The sequence below is a fragment of the Anabrus simplex genome, chromosome 2 (genome assembly GCF_040414725.1).
Source record: "Anabrus simplex isolate iqAnaSimp1 chromosome 2, ASM4041472v1, whole genome shotgun sequence".
NCBI classification, from domain to species: Eukaryota; Metazoa; Arthropoda; class Insecta; order Orthoptera; family Tettigoniidae; genus Anabrus; species Anabrus simplex.
This window is the reverse complement of record NC_090266.1, coordinates 270,279,107-270,298,677: the sequence shown is the minus strand read 5'-3', so window position 1 is coordinate 270,298,677 and position 19,571 is coordinate 270,279,107. Positions and strand designations below refer to the sequence as shown.

Below are 19,571 nucleotides of genomic sequence, written 5' to 3'. Positions count from 1 at the left end.
ACAGTACGGCTTACTTGTTTGTTATTTTTCGTAATCTGATACTATGATTTGCTAAAGAAATTTATACCAATTTTGATCCCAAACAACAGAAAACAATAAAAAACATAAAATCAAAAATTGAAGATAACAATATTACAGTAACCAAGGCTGACAAGGGGGGGGTATAAAGATACATATATCAAGAAAACTGAAGAATTTTTGATAATAACAAATACACATTAGTAACTAAAAATCCGTTAGCTAAAATTCAACGCAACTTAAAGGCCTTACTTAAAAGATCCACATCTCTCTTTACTGAACAAGAACAATTAAAACTGGTCAATATGAATCTTAGGCTCCCGGAAACTAGAGCTTTGTCCAAAATACATAAAAAAGATATTCCGATTCGTCCGATTATCAATTGCCAAAATTCTCCCACGTATAAAGCCTCCAAATACATTAATAATTTTTTGAAAAGATATTACACTTTTAATAATAAACAACCATTAAGAAATTCCATTGACTTGTGTGACATTTTGCTTAAATTTGGCGTGCGTCCAAACCAGATGATGTGTTCGTATGACGTAGTGAATATGTTCCCGAATATTCCGACAGATAAAACTTATCATTCATGATAATATTTGTAAACACAGTAATCTTAGTAAAATGGAGGTAGAAGAATTCACTAGATTGTTAAATTTCGTATTAGACAATAATTATTTCTCATTTGACAATAATATTTATAAACAGAATGGATTAGCAATGTGTGACCCAATATCAGGCATCCTTGCCGACTTATTTATGGATTCAATCGAACACAATGAAATAATAGCAAAAACTAAAGGAATTGATTTATGGTTGAGAACTGTAGATGATACATTTGTAATCATAAACAAAGATGTCACTAATAGTCAAGAAATCTTAAATAAATTAAATGAAATCGAACCTAATTTGAAATTCACGAAAGAGGACGAAGTCGATAACTCATTGAATTTTCTAGATATAACAGTTCCGCGTAAGGTTAACACTTTTGATTTCCAAATATTTAGAAAACCGATACAATCATCTACAACTATAAACAATTCTTCTTTACACCCGAGTTCACATAAACAAGCATCTTTTCACAGTCTGATTTATAGAGCACTTAGAATCCCTCTATCTCCCAAGAATTTGAAGAAAGAATTAAGTTATATTAGATACCTCGCTAAACAAAATGGTTTCAAAAGAAATGATTAACGAATTAATCAATAAAATTAAGAGCAAGTTATCTATGAAGCTGATGCCAGAAAAGACCAAAAAAACTGAGTATGCTACATTCACTTTTAATAATCCAGCTATACATCAGATTACTAACGTATTCAAGAAACATAATTTTAATATAGCTTTTAGAACTACTAATACTAAGCAGTCCATATTCTTTAATCATAAAAAAGTTAATTATGATAAAAATTGTTATTTGGGATCGGGAGTATACAGACTCAAATGTACTCAGTGTAATTTTTCATATGTTGGACAGACTGGGAGAAGTTTTATGACAAGATACATGGAACATGTTAACGCGGAAAAACATAGGAAATACTCAGCGATGAGTTTGCATATGAGGGAGACTGGTCACAGATTTGAATCCATAGAGAAAGACTTAGCGATAATTAGAAACATACAAAAAGGGAGAATGCTGAACGAATTAGAAAGTTTATACATCTATTTAGATCAGACGTACAATAAGCAACAGAATCTTAATGAAACCACGGACAATAAAAGTATGTTACATGAATTAATGCCGAAATTATTAAAGTCAGTTAGTTCGAATACATTTAGGATACCTAATATATTTAATCCTTCAAACTCTAATACTCCTCCCATACCCACAGATATTAGGCCTACTTCCAGCAATACGGTTGACTCCGCCCCTTTGTCAGCCTCGTCACAATTGACTCCACCCATCCTCTCCTCCCTTCCCCACTCCCCTATTCCTTCCCCTCTGAGTTCACTGCCGCCTCTGCAGCACAGTTACAACACCAGACTCAGAGCCAACAGACGGGCAGCAACCAACACAACAGTAGATAACAAATAACAACTTCCACTTACATGTAAGTCCTCGTCTGTTTCAATTTTATGTAAACCGAATTCTCTCCTTACGTTCAATTTCTTATTTCTTCTTTTTCTTCTCTTACAGAAAACATTCTTTCTGCATCTACTGACATTTTCTGGCAAAGTTTTTAGCCATTTTTATTACCTACCGGTGCTAAGGGCCACTCACAATTTTTCAACAGATGCTTCTGTCTCACTTGCTGACGAATTTCATCAGCGGCCTTGGAAAGATTGTATTCATGACAATCAATTTTATGCTTGTGTTCATGCCCTCATGTCGTTGGCTTTATATTATTACCACTTTGGTTTTCCACTAATATTTTATATGAACTGTTTTTAATTAGAATTTTAATAGAAGAAGTTTTAGTCTCCGACAAGATTATATTTTAATCATAGACAGTTTTCCATTAACATCTTTATATATTGTATCACTTTTCACATTTTTATGTTCCAAATTTTAATAACTGACTAAACTTTTAACTTCCACTTTTAATTTAGTTGTATTGTTGATGATTGTGTTTAGGCTTAAGATGCCGTTAATTGAGGGTGAAACATGTCCCATGTAACTAAGAATCTATTTATATAACCACTATAAGTGAAAATGTAAGTATTGAATAGGTGGAACAAATTAAAACACCTTTATTATTGTTGAACTGTAAAATTTTCAATACGGACCTAAAATGAGGTTTATAACATGTAACAATACTGCCATTGCGAAAAGAGATCAGGAGAAGAATTACTCTTGGAAAAGTTGCCATGGACTAGCTCTGAACAATCTGGCATAACCGAGTAATCATTAAAAATACACAGAAATATCTGGTTTGTATCTTGGTATTTTCAATGTTCTTCTATGGCTATGAATCATAGAAAGATGGTGAAGGCCACGGACAAAAAGTGTAACGATGCAGTTGAAATGTGGTCTTGGCAGAGGATGTTATGAATACCTTGGACAAGGAATAGATCCAACTCCTCCATAATATATAATCTTGGTATCCCGAAACAGCTTTGTACTCTTGTCAGACAGAAAGAAAATAACATTGAAAAACCAGTTGTCTAATGAAAAGTAAATGGGATCAGGCCACGTGGAAAAGCTCCCAGAAGATAGATAGATCAAAGATGCAACTTGCGCACCTCTTCAAATGACAATCTGGAAAGCAGAAGACTGTAGACAATGGCGACTGATGGTGAACTCCATTAAATAGTAAACATGAGATCATGATACTCGGGCATGAATTACGTGACTGAAAAGAAGTTATATATTCAAGCACTCATAAATGTCATAGATCAACTCAGGTTCTTCATGATCAATAAACTATACCACTCAGATTGACAAGAAGAAGAAGAAGAAAATTAAGATGAAGAAATGGAACAAGGTAAAGAAGTATAAACTTATTTGAGCAAAAGGAATGAACTGTATTAACTAGAAATGCAAAATACTACTCACTGTCTCAGCTGAACTGCAACAGCCTTTTCCAGTCACAGCCACCATCTGTTCTGCTCGATCTGTAAAACATTTGAAGAGTTAGTGATTATGTAATTCCACTATCTGTGTCATATTATTCAGACAACACAGACCAAATACCACATGTTATAAAAAGGGAGAGTTGACAAACGAGAATCAGCAGTGAAATGCTTTACAATGATCTCTAGACTTTCTATGCCATAGGAGCATCATTACATTGACCATCACGCATGCAGACATTGCAGCATATAGTTTCTTGCATATCTATTCAAACCTATTACTTCACAGAATTTGTTGAAAATACACTTATAAATTTACATCTACTCAAAAGTATCCATTATACAAATTAATACTTGCAGGCAGACATTCAAATATGTCAATATAACTTTTAAATGTATGAAATGCTATAACATGCCTGAGAGCTATACCAAATGAATGGAGAGTTGCTATAATGGCCCCTGTGTATAAAGGAAAGGGTGATAGACATAAAGCTGAAAATTACAGGCCAGTCAGTTCGACATGCATTGTATGTAAGCTTTGGGAAGGCATTCTTTCTGATTATATTAGAAATGTTTGTGAAATTAATAACTGGTTTGACAGAAGGCAGTTTGGGTTTAGGAAAGGTTATTCCACTGAAGCTCAGCTTGTAGGATTTCAGCAAGATATAGCAGATATCCTGGATTCAGGAGGCCAAACTGACTGTAATGCGATTGACTTATCTAAGGCATTTGATAGGGTAGATCAGGGAAGGCTACTGGCAAAAATGAGTGCTATTGGACTAGAAAAAAGAGTGACTGAATGAGTGGCTATATTTCTAGAAAATAGAACTCAGAGAATTAGAGTAGGCGAACCTTTATCTGACCCTGTAATAATTAAGAGGGAAATTCCTCAAGGCAGTATTATCGGACCTTTATGTTTTCTTATATATATATATATATATATATATATATATATATATATATATATATATAAATGATATGAGTAAAGAAGTGGAATCAGAGATAAAGGCTGTTTGCAGATGATGTTATTCTGTACAGAGTAATGAATAAGTTACAAGACTGTGAGCGGCTGCAGGGTAACCTCGATTAGTGTTGTGAGACGGATGGTGGGCAATGGTATGATGATAAACGGGGTTAAAAGTCAGTTTGTGAGTTTCACAAATAGGAAAAGTCCTCTCAGTTTTAATTACTGCGTTGATGGGGTGAAAGTTCCTTCTGGGGATCATTGTAAGTACCTAGGTGTTAATATAAGAAAAGACCTTCATCGGGGTAATCACATAAATGGGATTGTTAATAAAGGCATACCTGCCAACTTTACAAAACCAAAAATCAGGAGATTTTGATTTGAAAATCAGGAAGAATCAGGAGAAATCAGGAGATAAAATTGGTCAAAATTGCTTATTCTACATGTCTTGCGCAACACAGTACTACGATATATTTATAAGACTTATTGTCTCAAAGCCCGACTGTTGCTATACGAGACTACAAGGCTAAAAATTACACATCTCTATTCCCTCACAGGAAGTACGTGAGTGGGATAATCGGTCTCTGATAAGCCTACCGAAAATAGTATGAACTCATGCTCCACATGTGTGAATCAGTCATGCACTTAGATGCCATTACTTAGAAATGCAAAAATTAATATATTGCATCAAGTGCCCGCGCAACTATGTGAAGCACAATGCTATTTGGATCAAATAACTAGCTGATGTTCCCGTGTTTCGCTACGGAATTCTCAGAAAGACTGTCCTTATAGTTTTCCCAACTGAAGTCAACATGTCATTACAACAATGCCAGTATGAATGTCGCGATTAAAAGCAATGTTTTCATACGAAATATTCTATAAAATGAAAACAGAACATTTTCTCACTTTTAGCGAAAAGTACTGCAGTGTAAATCTATCAGTTCAAAGTTTCAGAGCTAGAATGACCAGGCTGCAGACAGCCGCGAACACTCCTGTGTAATTATTCTGTTTAAGTGTGCACACTGCTCATTCAAATCACTACCTCAGAGTAGGGATCGAATAGCTGGAATACTATGATGATCCAGTGTGTTACGTACCAGTAGTATCAGAAAATTTATGAACCAGAAGAATGGCATGCTAAACAAGAGAGATCCAACTCCCCACTCCCCAGCTTCTTCCCGCCAATATTCAAACAGGGTGTTATACTTGAAACGCAGCAGTAATCCTGTCTATCGTAGATAAATGGCAGCAGAATACACAAAGCACATCACAACAAACAATGGTCAATATAATTGTTGATCAATTTTATGAGCTTTCTATATTGGAGGCCTTGACATTTAGTTTTCTTCCGAATCTGTGATATTAGAGCATCTAATGTAAAGCGAGTTGTCCTTTCTTTCATGACTCCCTTTTGTGTTATTATTCAAGCGATCGTTCCTTCGTGACTTTCCTCATTCTTATAATCTTCAAAATTTAATCACCATCACCACCAATATTATTGTAGTCGGAACGGTAAAACTGAATAAGCAAATTATCACAAAAATAATTTATTCCATTATTACCACCTATTCAATACAAGCCACGTGCTACGTGGATGAAATCTACGTAATACTATATACACTTCTCAGGGACATTTTTCGCCCCTTGTTAAGGGCATCATCAACCTTTAGGTAACCTTAAGGTCACATATCAGAAACATTATCTATTCATACATGGTTTACAATGAAAAGTATGTTTCAGACATTTGAACTTAAGGTTTCCTAAAGGTTGATGATGCCCTTAACAAGGGGCGAAAAATGTCCCTGAGAAGTGTATATAGTATTATGTAGATTTCATTCACGTAGCACGTGGCTTGTATTGAATAGGTGGTGATAATAAGAGTATATTTTTGTGATAATTTGCTTAAGTCAGTTTCAATACGAATCAATCATGAGAATTGTCTCTTGCAAAACTGAATAAGACAAATAATCAGAAATTGCATTCTCTGGAACTTTTGTTATGTAGAGCTTTTCAATATGACCACTAAGATAGGTAATTAAAAATTAAATTTTTGGCACCTTCCCCTCAACTACCATTTCGAACAGAGTGAATAAAATTATTTATAGCATAGACTGTAGTTCCTTATTCCCTGACTTTACATAAAATTCTGTTCACCCATTTTCTTGTACCTCGGCGCTGATACGGACTTAGGAAAAAAAAATCCAAATTCATTAATATCTCTGTTATCACAGCCGGTACGGTAAAAATGCATAAGACATAAATGATAGGAAATTTAATAATATATAACTTTAGGTATGTAGTATTTATCGCTAGGGCCAATAATAACATAAATATTTGCGAATTAAATTTTAGGCCTTCCCCTAAACTACCATTTCACTCAGCGTGAATAAAATTATTTATGGCCTAGATTGTAGCGACTTATTCCCCGATTATGCATACCGATTTTCATTGAATTCTCTTCAGCCGTTTTCTCGTGATGAGCCTGCGTACGTACAGACAGACAGAAATTACGGAAAATTAAAACGTGTATTTCCCCCTTGTTACTATGGTCACGACCGGTATGGAAATATCGTTCTTTTTAAATTCTGAGCAATGTACAGACAAAACATTTTATTTATACTGAGATAAATTACAATTAGTCAGAATTGTCTCCAAATGGCTCCTAAAATCTCTAGAAAAGTCACTAGTCGTTATCATTGAAATTATGTCACTAAATTACTAAGAAAGCGACTAGTCTCTAGAATCGACCAAAGAGGATGGAATCGACTAGACTGACGTGAACGAACACGAACATAGCACGCGAGAACGAGAGATTGACAATCGATATACGCGTCGCGATATACAGGTTTCAATAAACATCGCACATTCGCGCACATTTCTCGCATTAATAAACTTCGATATTTCGTTTGAAAGCGGCCAATGAGCGAAGGACTTCAGGCCACTGGCGTAAAAAAGCTGAAATGACGGGATTTGAAATCAAATGTTTGAAGTTCACCAAAAAATAAGCTAAAATCGGGAGAAAAGATAAAATAATCGGGAGGCGGGAAAAACTGTCGAAAATCGGGAGTTTCCCGCCTAAATCGGGAAAGTTGGCAGGTATGTAAAGGGTACAGATCTCTGCACATGGTTATGAGGGTATTTAGGGGTTAAAGTAAGGATATAAAGGAGAGGGCATATAAGTCTCTGGTAAGACCCCAACTAGAGTATGGTTCCAGTGTATGGGACCGTCACCAGGATTACTTGATTCAAAAACTGGACAAAATCTAAAGAAAAGCAGCTCGATTTGTTCTGGGTGATTTCCGTCAAAAGAGTAGCGTTACAAAAATGTTGCAAAGTTTGGGGTGGGAAGACTTGGGAGAAAGGTGACGGGCTGCTCGACTAAGTGGTATGTTCTTAGCTGTCAGTGGAGAGATGGCGTGGAATGGCATCAGTACACGAATAAGTTTGAGTGGTGTCTTTAAAAGTAGGAAAGATCACAATATGAAGATAAAGTTGGAATTCAAGAGGACAAATTGGGGCAAATATTTGTTTATAGGAAGGGGAGATAGGGATTGGAATAACTTACCAAGGGAGATGTTCAATAAATTTCCAATTTCTTTGCGATCATTTAAGAAAAGGCTAGGAAAACAACAGATAGGGAATCTGCCACCTGGGCGACTGCCCTAAATGCAGATCAGTAGTGATTGATTGATTGATGACGATTGACATTTTATTAACAACAGTGAAATGCTTTGCAGTGATCTGCAGACTTTTCTACACTATATGGTCATGAAAGATCATTTCAAACACTCAAAAACTCTTTTCTTGAGCTGCGAATATTAAAGAAACACATTTCCCACACCTTATTATCACTTTTAATGAAAATCCTCAAATAACAGGGTGGAACCGACTTGGGAGGAAATTAGGATCAGTTGAACGTAAGGACAGCTACAGAAGTAAGTCAGAAACAATTACATGAGATTGGCAATCAATCGGCAATGAATGCTGTATCTGTAATGCACATAAGATGATGGAACTTTTGTAAGAGACGTACCATTTGAGCTGATGTGCTTTAAAGACGGAAAACTTGAGAATTACAGATGTATAAAGCAAGCAATCTTGTACTTTTACATGACTGCTGAAGTCGTTTTCATAGTTCTGACATTTGTACTGGGTTATCCAATTATCTTGGAACCGGAGCGACAGCTGTACGGGAGGGAGGGGAGCCTGCTGGGACAGTCAGTTGTGGCTCTGTCTCGTAACGCAGTATGTTTCAGTGAGAGTAAAAAATGTTTGCAAAGTGAAGAGAGAATAAGTGGAATATAATAATAGGCCTAATAATTCTAATCCATATCGAGTGTTTATATACGATTCATACGTCCATACACAAACTCCTCATGCTGTTAAATTACTTTACGAGAAATTTCCAGGTGTTCAAGTTATGAGTCGTTGAACAGTCCATAGAATACAATACAATACAATGGATTTATTTTGTCTGACAAGATTAATGCCATTAGGCCCTCTCTTCCATCTAACCAGAAAATACAGTATCTACAGGTGCAAAATTAAATACACTTACAATTGAAGCATCTTGCAACTACTAAACAATACAATATTATGATAAAAATAAAAAGTAAAAATAGGGGAATGATGATGATGATTATTTACAGAATTATGACATGATTAGCTAATTTGTATTAACCTTGGTAATAACAGTGAGATTATATAAAGTCCATAGTTTGAGGAAGGCTAAATCTACAATATTTGCATAACGTACAAATAACAATTTAGAACTTCATCTACGAATTACTTAGTAGGTAGCAGTGACAAAGATGCCTAAAACTATCAGGTGCGGCTCCTCTGATAGAGATGGGTAGGGTATTCCATTGTCGTGCCGAAGAAATAACAAATGAGTTTGTGTATCGTGTGGTGCGGTGAGATGGAATAGATAGGTGTGTATCAGATTTTGAACGTGTTCCAAACCTGTGATTGGATGAGAGGTGGTGAAATTGACTGTACAAGTAGGGAGGTGAGCATGAGGACAGTATTCAATGAAGAAGGCATAAAGCATGAAGATTTTTTTTTTTTTTTTTTTTTTGCTAGGGGCTTTACGTCGCACCGACACAGATAGGTCTTATGGCGACGATGGGATAGGAAAGGCCTAGGAGTTGGAAGGAAGCGGCCGTGGCCTTAATTAAGGTACAGCCCCAGCATTAATTAAGGCCACGGCCGCTTCCTTCCAACTCCTAGGCCTTTCCTATCCCAGGAGTTGGAAGGAAGCAGCCAGCAGCCGTAGCATGAAGATTATGGTGCTGTGTGAGTTTTAGCCAACTGAGTTCATCGTAGGCAGGTGTAACATGGTCAAAGTAACATAGATCACATATATAGCGAACACAGGCATTTTGCACGCATTGTAGTTTGTCGTTAAGACTAGCAGTCAGGTTGTTGTACACGGCGTAACAGTAGTCGAAATGAGGTAATACCAGAGCGCAAATGAGGTGTTCTTTTAATACTAGAGAAAATATGTTGCGGAATCTTCTAAGTGAGCTAAGTGTCGCAAATACTTTCCTAGAGATGCTGGTAACCTGCTGCTTCTAAGAAAGATGTTCGACTATCATAACACCGAGATCTTCGACAGATTCACTTAAATCAATGGGTGAATTTTGTAGGTAGAGTTTTGATAAAGTGAAGTTGCTTATGGTTTTTGAATAAAGTCGAGGATGTGAAATTATTACAGCTTGAGATTTTACGTTATTTAATCTGTCTATTGAAATTTTTAATTTCATCGGTTAGGATGGTAACTTGTCTTTTGTCCATCGCGATGCAAATGTCATCTATAACCTTTAGTAGTGCAGTACTAGTGCTGTGGTTACGTCAAAAATCAGACTGGTGTTCGTCAAGAATATCGTGTGTTTGCAAGTAGTAGGAGACTTGTTGGTGTACAATGAATTCTAGGGTTTTTGAAAGGACCGATAACATGCTCACAGGTCTACAGTCGGTTACATCTTCAGGTGGTGATTTTTTAGCGAGTGAGACGACGACAGCTTTCTATAAGGAGGGATACACACCAGTCATTAGTGAATGGTTTAAGATGTGAGATTTTGTAGGTAAAATTATGTCAATTATTTGAGAAATTAGGGGAAAATATTTTCAAAGTGCATTACAATTGATCAGGCAGCGGGAAGAGAGAGCTTGCCAGCCTCTGCCTCACCTCAGCAGTGGTTTTGCGTTAACTGGATGACGCTGTAATTTTAAGTCAGTTACTTCAGATGTATATTAACCCATAGTAAGTACTAAACAGAGAGACAGAATCAACATGCATTATAGCTCCCTCCTGTGGTGTTCAATCCAAAGATGGGTTTGCAGCAGCTCTCTACGGTGTCCAGTCTGTAGCTAGTCGTCCAGTACCAAGTAGTTGTGGCAGCATTTGTTCCACATATGCTAAACATGGTCTCCCTCAGCATTATAGCATCAGAGGATGAAAACAGAACAGCTGACTACTGGAGTGTTCAGGTCAACTCTCTCTGTGGGTATTAAAAACATTTAGCCCTAAGTTATATGAGTGGGATCATCAAGACTAATGGCGAGAATATCTAGGAAGAGTAGAGATCTGAGTGGATTCCCATTCCTTCATAAAGAGGATATTGGGATGGAATATATTCAAGAAGTAGAGAAATTTTTATGGAGTATTTTCTCCATATTTTCTTTTTTTTTTTTTTTTTTTTTTTTTGCTAGGGGCTTTACGTCGCACCGACACAGATAGGTCTTATGGCGACGATGGGATGGGAAAGGCCTAGGAGTTGGAAGGAAGCGGCCGTGGCCTTAATTAAGGTACAGCCCCAGCATTTGCCTGGTGTGAAAATGGGAAACCACGGAAAACCATCTTCAGGGCTGCCGATAGTGGGATTCGAACCTACTATCTCCCGGATGCAAGCTCACAGCCGCGCGCCTCTACGCGCACGGCCAACTCGCCCGGTCCCATATTTTCTGGCCATGAGCTCCAGTGACGACTCTCAGAAAGCTCCCTCTGTAACTGAATGGTTGCAGCAGCCTGTAGATCCCAAGATTGCAGGTTCAAATTTGGCAAAGGGGACCAGATTTTTGAAGGGCAGAGGAAAGTCCATTCAGCACTCTGTGTTGTATGATGTAGGCATTTAAAAGATCACTGGCTAAACAAATGGTGTTAACACAACAATTTTTTTTTATTTTTTTAAATTTTTTTTTTAGAATTTGATTCACATTGCATCAACACAGATAGGTCTTATGGCGATGATGGGATAGGAAAGGCCTAGGAGTGGGAAGGAAGAGGCCGTGGCCTTAATTAAGGTACAGCCCAGCATTTGCCCGGTGTGAAAATGGGAAACCATGGAAAACTATCTTCAGGGCTGCTGAAAGTGGGGTTCGAACCCACTCTCTCCCAGATGCAAGCTCACAGCCGCACAACCCTAACCACACGGCCAACTCGCCCGGCACAAAATTCATTAAAACTCAGCCATAGATATCACCCTACTGAGTTCTACTGCTCCGCAATCTCATCGAGTAAAATGAAATATTAAAACTGACATGCAGGCAGCCAAGATGGCAACAAATCAGAATATCTGCACAGAGCAGTTGAGGCCATATAATTATTATAACACACCGAAAACCTTTGTGAAAGCGGCATGGCAGCAGTACATACGTTAATTGCTGTTCATTCCTTCACAACAGGAATACATATTTTATCACCAAAACTATCTATCTTATTCACAGATTACCACTGAGCTTTCTAACCATTAGCTCAATTCAATTTCCTGAACGCAAGATTTGGATTTACAATATAAAGGGGTTGTGCAAATCTCCTTACTATTTATTCATCTCTTCTGGTTGGACTCAGGGTTCTTTAAATCTGACTGTTATATCAAGGATGAATGCCTAACAGCTGTCTCCACCGAAGTTTACTGTCTATTCAACATTACCAGTCATTTATGTCTAAACCATGAACTACTGTAGGCTATACATCTCAAATTCTTCCAATGATCTATATAACTTCACAGCAGCATGTGTTTCCCACCTACTCTCCACACCTGCAAGACCCTCAAAACATGTACACAAGTTTCTATTGATCACTCCATCTCTGTCAAAAGCAACATAACTAAAAAGTTTGTGTCAAGGTAACAAACCCAGTCAACACCTGTGATTGTGACAGTTTTAGTCTGATTGTGACAGTTTTAGTCTTCCTCAACAATAAAATACCTTCTGTTTTAGCCTACCCTGAATCTACATTTTTATGGATGTTCAGGAGGCTAATGTATGTATGTTTACCCCTTAGTCCCATCTTCTGATACGGGGTTGGGGATGAGGCGAGGTGATATTTTATGCTTTGTTTTACGGCCGGATGCCTTCCTGACGCCAATATCAGTTGAGGAGCTAATGAAGATGAAATTATTATTATTATTATTATGAATTATTTTCCATAAATTATTCATTGCAATTTAGGGATGTGAACAGTGAATGGACATGGCCTAATTTATGCCAAGGTGCCTGCCTCCATCCCCACTTAAATTACAGTAGTATAATAATTACAATTATAGGACAGTACTGACTTACATACAATAATAGTATTTTCAGATTCTGATGTGCATCATGGACTAATTCTACTTGCACAACACACATACTTTTTCCTACTTGTTTAACGTTGCACTAACACACCGAAGATTTTCAATGACGGAAGTATGGGAAAGGGTTATAATTAGAAAGGTATCAGCCATGGCCTTAATTAAGGTACAGTCCCAGCTGCCTGGTGTGAAATGGGAAACCACAGAAAACCATTCAAAAGGGTTGCTGATGGTAGGATTAAAAACCCACTACCTCCCAAATGCAAGCTCACAGCTGCGCGACCCTAACTGCATGGCCAACTTGCTCAGTAACATATACTCCAGCTAGGCCCGTTCATTCATTCTCACTTTTGGTATTCATACACATTTTAAGAAAATTTCCATATTTTTAAAACAAAACTCTTAAAATTTTATTAGTGGTGAACAGGAAAGTAAACAAAGACAGTTATACCATCAGAATGCTCAAGTCATAATAAAGGAGTATCCAAAAAGAATTATTTAAAAAAACTGATATTGAGATCACCTACTAACTAAGTTACTAAAATGCATTTATTTTAATGTTTCTTTCACCTAATTATTGGCATTATTGTTCTTGATGTCCCCTACTAAATATATTTGTTTATCACCATTATCCCAAGAAATATATCTTTCAAAAACACAAAATATCAAACCATTTTTTTCTTCCTATTCATTTTTTAATTGGGATATATTTTAATAATAAATTAGCTTTATGTCCCGCTAACTACTTTTACGGTTTTTGGAGGCACCTAGGTGCTGGAATTTAGTCCTGCAGTAGTTCTTTTACATGTAAATCTACAGACACGAGGCTGACGTATTTCAGCACCTTCAAATACCACAGGATTGAGCCAGGATCGAACCTGCCAAGTTGGAGTCAGAAGGCCAGTGTCTCAACTGTCTGAGCTACTCAGCCCACCGGGATACTTTTTTGCCCCTCAATTTTAGAACAGGACATTCCCAATTTCTTCCTTTGCCTACCACTGAATTCCAGTCTACCATCACAATTAGATTCTCATTTCCTTTTATATATTGTATTAAATCTTCATCGCTTCATATATTCTTGGATTTCTTCAGCATCTGCTAAACTAGTAGGCATATAGACCTGCACTATTATGGTGGGCATTGGCTTGGTGACCACTGTGATAACAACTCTTTCCCTATGCTGATTGTAGTAGTATACCTGCTGCCCTATTTTCTCAATCCTCAGTAAACCAACTCCTGCACTTCCGGTTTGATATTATGTTGATAACTTTGGAGTCACCTGACCAAAAATCCTGCTCTTACTGCCAACTTACTACCACTTACACCAACTACATCTAACTTTACCCTATCCATTTCCCTTTTCAGATTCTCCAACCTACAATAACAATTCAAACTGCTGACATTTTACTCTCCCACTTGCAGAATGTCACTGATGACTGCCCTCCCTCGTGGTAGTACACCTGGAGATACAAATGGGGAATTATTTTACTTCCAGAAAATTTTACCCAGGAGGAAGCCATGACCAATACATTGTTCATCCATACAGAGAGAGCTGTAATGTCATCAGAAGTTAGTTACGGCTGTAGCTTCCCGTTGCTTTCGGCCATGTAGTAGTAACAACACAGTCAACCATATTACAAGGGCATATTAGTTAATTGTCTAGACTGTCGCCCCTGTAACTTCTGAAAGGCTGCTTACTCCCTTTTGATGAACCATTCGTTATTCAGGTCTCTGAACAGATATTACAAGAAATGAATTTCATTATTTAACCTGTATTATTGAGTTTAAGAAGTGTTATGGTACTTTTAGGAGAATAATTCCACCTTTACAATATAAATCACATTTATTTCCTTCAGAATAACATTAGCTTATTGGTACATGTTTCATCCTCATAAGGACATCTTCAGCCACAGTTCAAAAACAAAAATAGGATATACTCTATATTATTGTCGGGATCGAAGGGGTAGTACGTCGTCCTGCGAGATCACTTCTTGCTGGTGGAAGTGTACTAATAAAACACAGGAAATACCATTTATTCCTACCAAGTACGATACATGCACATTGACGCCATGGCCCCTGGGCTACAGGTAAGTTAAGTAAGGGCGAAAAAGAGTTCCCAATGCATCAAAATGAGGACCCAACAGCTAAAGGAGACAACCCCAAAAGAAAACATCGGCCCTCCAGGGTTCCTGGGGGTTGCCGTTGGGCTGACAACCCAATCTGTAAAAAAAAAAAAAAAAAGTTTGTTACGAAACCTGATGAAGAAATAGCAGGCCTGACCTCTTTACAGTGACCTCGCAAACGTTTAAAGGATTTGAGAATTGGTTCATGGAATGCAACAAAGTTCAGCAGTGATCAGCTGAAGGAGCCCAAAATTGCTCTGAGATATTCTAACTTGCTTAATGAGGGCCTGACCAATTTGCCTAATAGTGAGAGTATAGATTACCAAGCTGGAAACCACAGAAAAAGTAGAAGAGAAGGAGGAGGAGAAGGAGAAGGTGGTAGTGTTTCACATTCGTACCAACAACGTAAGGCAAGCTAATATAAGTACCAACATAGTTGGGGATGTGTGGGATCTGGTAAATGCAGCACAGGTGAAGTTTAAGAAAGCGGAGATTATCAGTGGAATACTGTGTAGGAGGGATACTGACTGGAGGGTAATTAGGGATTTAAATGAGACTATGGAGTGGGTATTGGGGAAACTGGGAGTGAAATTTCTCGACCCTAATGGGTGGGTAGGAGATAGGAATCTGCACTCAGATGGCCTTCTATTAAACCGCAGTGGTACGTGTAAGTTAGGAAATATGTTTAGAAGGGTAATAGGGAGGTACATTCAGGGAAATGAGGTTGTCTAGGGAGCACTGATGAGGGTACAGAGATCTGGAAATCAAGTAGGGATGACATAAAAATGTTAGTGTTGAACTGTAGAAGTATTGTAAAGAAAGGAATAGAATTAAGTAATTTAATAGACATATACTTACCAGATATTGTAATAGGAGTTGAATCATGGCTGAGATATGATATAATGGATGGAGAAATTTTCTCACGGAACTGGAGTGTGTATCGTAGAGATAGGATAGGAATGGTGGGAGTGGGAGTATTCAATCTGGTGAAAGAAGAATTTGTAAGCTACGAAAAAGTTAAAGATGAGAATCATGAAATTCTAGGTGTAAGGCTCATTTCTAAAGATAATAGGCAACTTGACGTCTTTGGAATGTACAGACCAGGAAAGGGTAGTGCTGACACGGATTCAGAATGATTTGATAAGATAATCAGCTATGTGGGAAACGACATGGAAAGGAATGTGATTGTAGCGGGAGATCATAATTTACCAAATGTCAATTGGGAAGGAAATGCAAATGACAGAAAGCATGACCAACAAATGGCAAATAAGCTAATATGGAAAGGACAGCTGATTCAGAAAGTGACGGAACCAACTAGAGGGGAAAATTTCCTGGACGTGGTGCTGATAAAACCAGATGAGCTCTATAGAGAAACTGAAGTAATAGATAGTATTAGTGATCATGAAGCTGTTTTTGTCGTAGTTAAAAATAAATGTGATAGAAAGGAAGGTTTTAAAAGTAGGACTATTAGGCAGTACCATATGGCTGATAAGACAGGTATGAGGGAGTTTTTTAAAAGTAATTATGATAGGTGGAAAACGGTAAGTAGGAATGTAAACAGACTCTGGGATGGGTTTAAATAAATTGTTGAGGAATGTGAAAACAGGTTTGTACCTTTAAAGATGGTAAGGAATGATAAAGACCCACCTTATTATAATAGGGAAATAAAGAGACTAAGAAAGAGGTGCAGATTGGGAAGAAACAGAGTTAGAAATAGCTGTGGAAGAAAGGAGAAATTGAAGGAACTTACTACGAAATTGAATCTAGCAAAGAAGGCAGCTAAGGATAATATGATGGCAAGCATAACTGGCAGGCATACAAATTTTAGTGAAAAATGGAAAGGTATGTATAGGTACTTTAAGGCAGAAAGAGGTTCCAAGAAGGACGTTCCAGGAATATTTAATGAACAAGGAGAGTGTATATGTGAGGATCTTCAAAAGGCAGAAGAATTCAGTCAGCAGTATGTAAAGATTGTTGGTTACAAGGAAAATGTTCAGATAGAGGAGGTGACTAATGCTAAAGAAGTATTAAAATTTACATATGATGTTGTTGTTGTTGTTTGAATCATCAGTCCATAGACTGGTTTGATGCAGCTCTCCATGCCACCCTATCATGTGCTAACCTTTTCATTTCTACGTAACTACCGCATCCTACATCTGCTCTAATCTGCTTGTCATATCCATACCTTGGTCTACCCCTACCGTTCTTATAACTTACACTTCCTTCAAAAACCAACTGAACAAGTCCTGGGTGTCTTAAGATGTGTTCTATCATTCTATCTCTTCTTCTCGTCAAATTTAGCCAAATCGATCTCCTCTCACCAATTCGATTCAGTATCTCTTCATTTGTGATTCAATCTATCCATTTCACCTTCAGCATTCTTCTGTAACACCACATTTCAAAAGCTCCTATTCTCTTCCTTTCTGAGCTATCGTCCATGTTTCACTTCCATACAATGCCACGCTCCACACGAAGGTCTTCAAAAACATCTTTCTAATTCCTCCATCAATGTCTGAAGTAAGCAAATTTCTTTTCTTAACAAAGCTCTTCCTTGCTTGAGCTAATCTGCATTTTATGTCCTCCTTACTTCTGCCATCGTTAGTTATTTCACTACCCAAGTAACAATATTCATCTACTTCCTTTAAGACTTCATTTCCTAATTTAATATTTCTTGCATGACCTGCCTTCGTTCGACTGCACTCCATTACTTTTGTTTTGGACTTATTTATTTTCATCTTGTACTCCTTACCCAAGACTTCGTCCATGCCATTCAGCAGCTTCTCGAGATCTTATGCAGTCTCAGATAAAACATCATCGGCAAATCTCAAGGTTTTGATATCCTCTCCTTGGACTGTGATTCCCTTTCCAAATTCCTCTTTGATTTCCTTTACTGCCTGTTCTATGTAAACATTGAAAGGAAGGGGGGAGAAACTGCAGCCATGCCTCACTCCTTTCTGGATTGCCGCTTCTTTTTCAAAGCCCTTGATTCTTATCACTGCAGACTGATTTTTATACAGATTGTAGATAATTCTTCGTTCTCGGTATCTGATCCCAATCACCTTCAGAATCTTAAATAGCTTGGTCCAATCAACATTATCGAATGCCTTTTCTAGATCTACAAATGTCATGTACGTGGGCTTGTCCTTCTTGATTCGATCCTCTAAGATCAGACGTAAAGTCAGGATTGCTTCACGTGTTCCTACATTTCTTCTGAAGCCAAACTGATCTTCTCCCAACCCAGCTTCCACTTGTTTTTCCATTCTTCTGTAAACAATACGTGTTAAAATTTTGCAGGCATGAGATACTAAACTAATGGTGCGAGTTTTCACACCTGTCAGCACCGGCTTTCTTGGGAATAGGTATAACAACATTCTGCCGAAAATCGGATGGGACTTCTCCTGTCTCGTACATCTTACACACTAAATGGAATAACCTTGCCATGCTGGTTTCTCCTAAGGCAGTCAGTAATTCAGAGGGAATGTCATCAATTCCAGGTGCCTTGTTCCTATTTAGGTCGCTCACAGCTCTGTCAAACTCTGACCTCAAAATTGGGTCTCCCATTTCATCAGCATCAACAGCCTCTTCTTGTTCCAGAACCAAATTCTCTACATCTTCACCTTGATACAACTGCTGGATACGTTCCTGCCATCTTTCTGCTTTGCCTTCTTTCCCTAGAAGTGGCTTTCCATCTGAGCTCTTAATATGCATACACCTAGATTTCCTTTATCCAAAGGTTTCTTTGATTTTCCTGTATGCGGCATCTACCTTTCCTAGGACCATACAACCTTCGATATTCTTGCACTTCTCCTTCAGCCAGTCTTCCTTCGCTACCTTGCACTTTCTATCCACTTGATTCTTTAATTGCCTGTGTTCTTTTCTGCCCTCTTCATTTGTAGCATTCTTGTATTTTCGTCGTTCATCAATCAGGTCTAGTATCTCCTGAATTATCCACTGATTCTTACTTGTCTTTTCTTCCTTCCTAACATTTCTTCAGCAGCCCTACTGACTTCATTTTTCATGACTATCCCCTCTTCCTCTATTCTGTTTCCTTCAGCCTTTTCATTTAGCCCTTGTGCAACATGTTCCTTGAAACAATCCCTCACACTCTATTCTTTCAACTTGTCTAGATCCCATCTTTTTGCATTCTTTCCTTTCTTCAATTTCTTCAGCTTCAGATGGCATTACATGACCAATAAGTTGTGGTCAGCGTTCACATCTGCTCCCGGGAAAGTTTTGCAATCCAACACCTGGTTTCTGAATCTCTGCCTAATCATACTTGATAAATTCCAGTGTCTCCAGGTCTCGTCCACGTATAAAGCCCTCGTTTGTGGTGTTTGAACCAAGTATTGGCAAGGACTAAATTATGATCAGTGCAGAATT

General features: G+C 37.7%; 1 protein-coding gene across 1 annotated transcript in view; it reads right to left on the bottom strand.

Moving 5' to 3' along the window:
• The window catches only part of Sara (Smad anchor for receptor activation), a 431,539-nt gene that overhangs the window by 395,176 nt on the left and 16,792 nt on the right, over positions 1 to 19,571 (bottom strand). Inside the window, exon 2 of the mRNA XM_067140577.2 lies at positions 3,515 to 3,573. Within this exon, the coding sequence (XP_066996678.2) occupies positions 3,515 to 3,573 (59 nt within the window). The remainder of the gene's footprint in view (positions 1 to 3,514; positions 3,574 to 19,571) is intronic.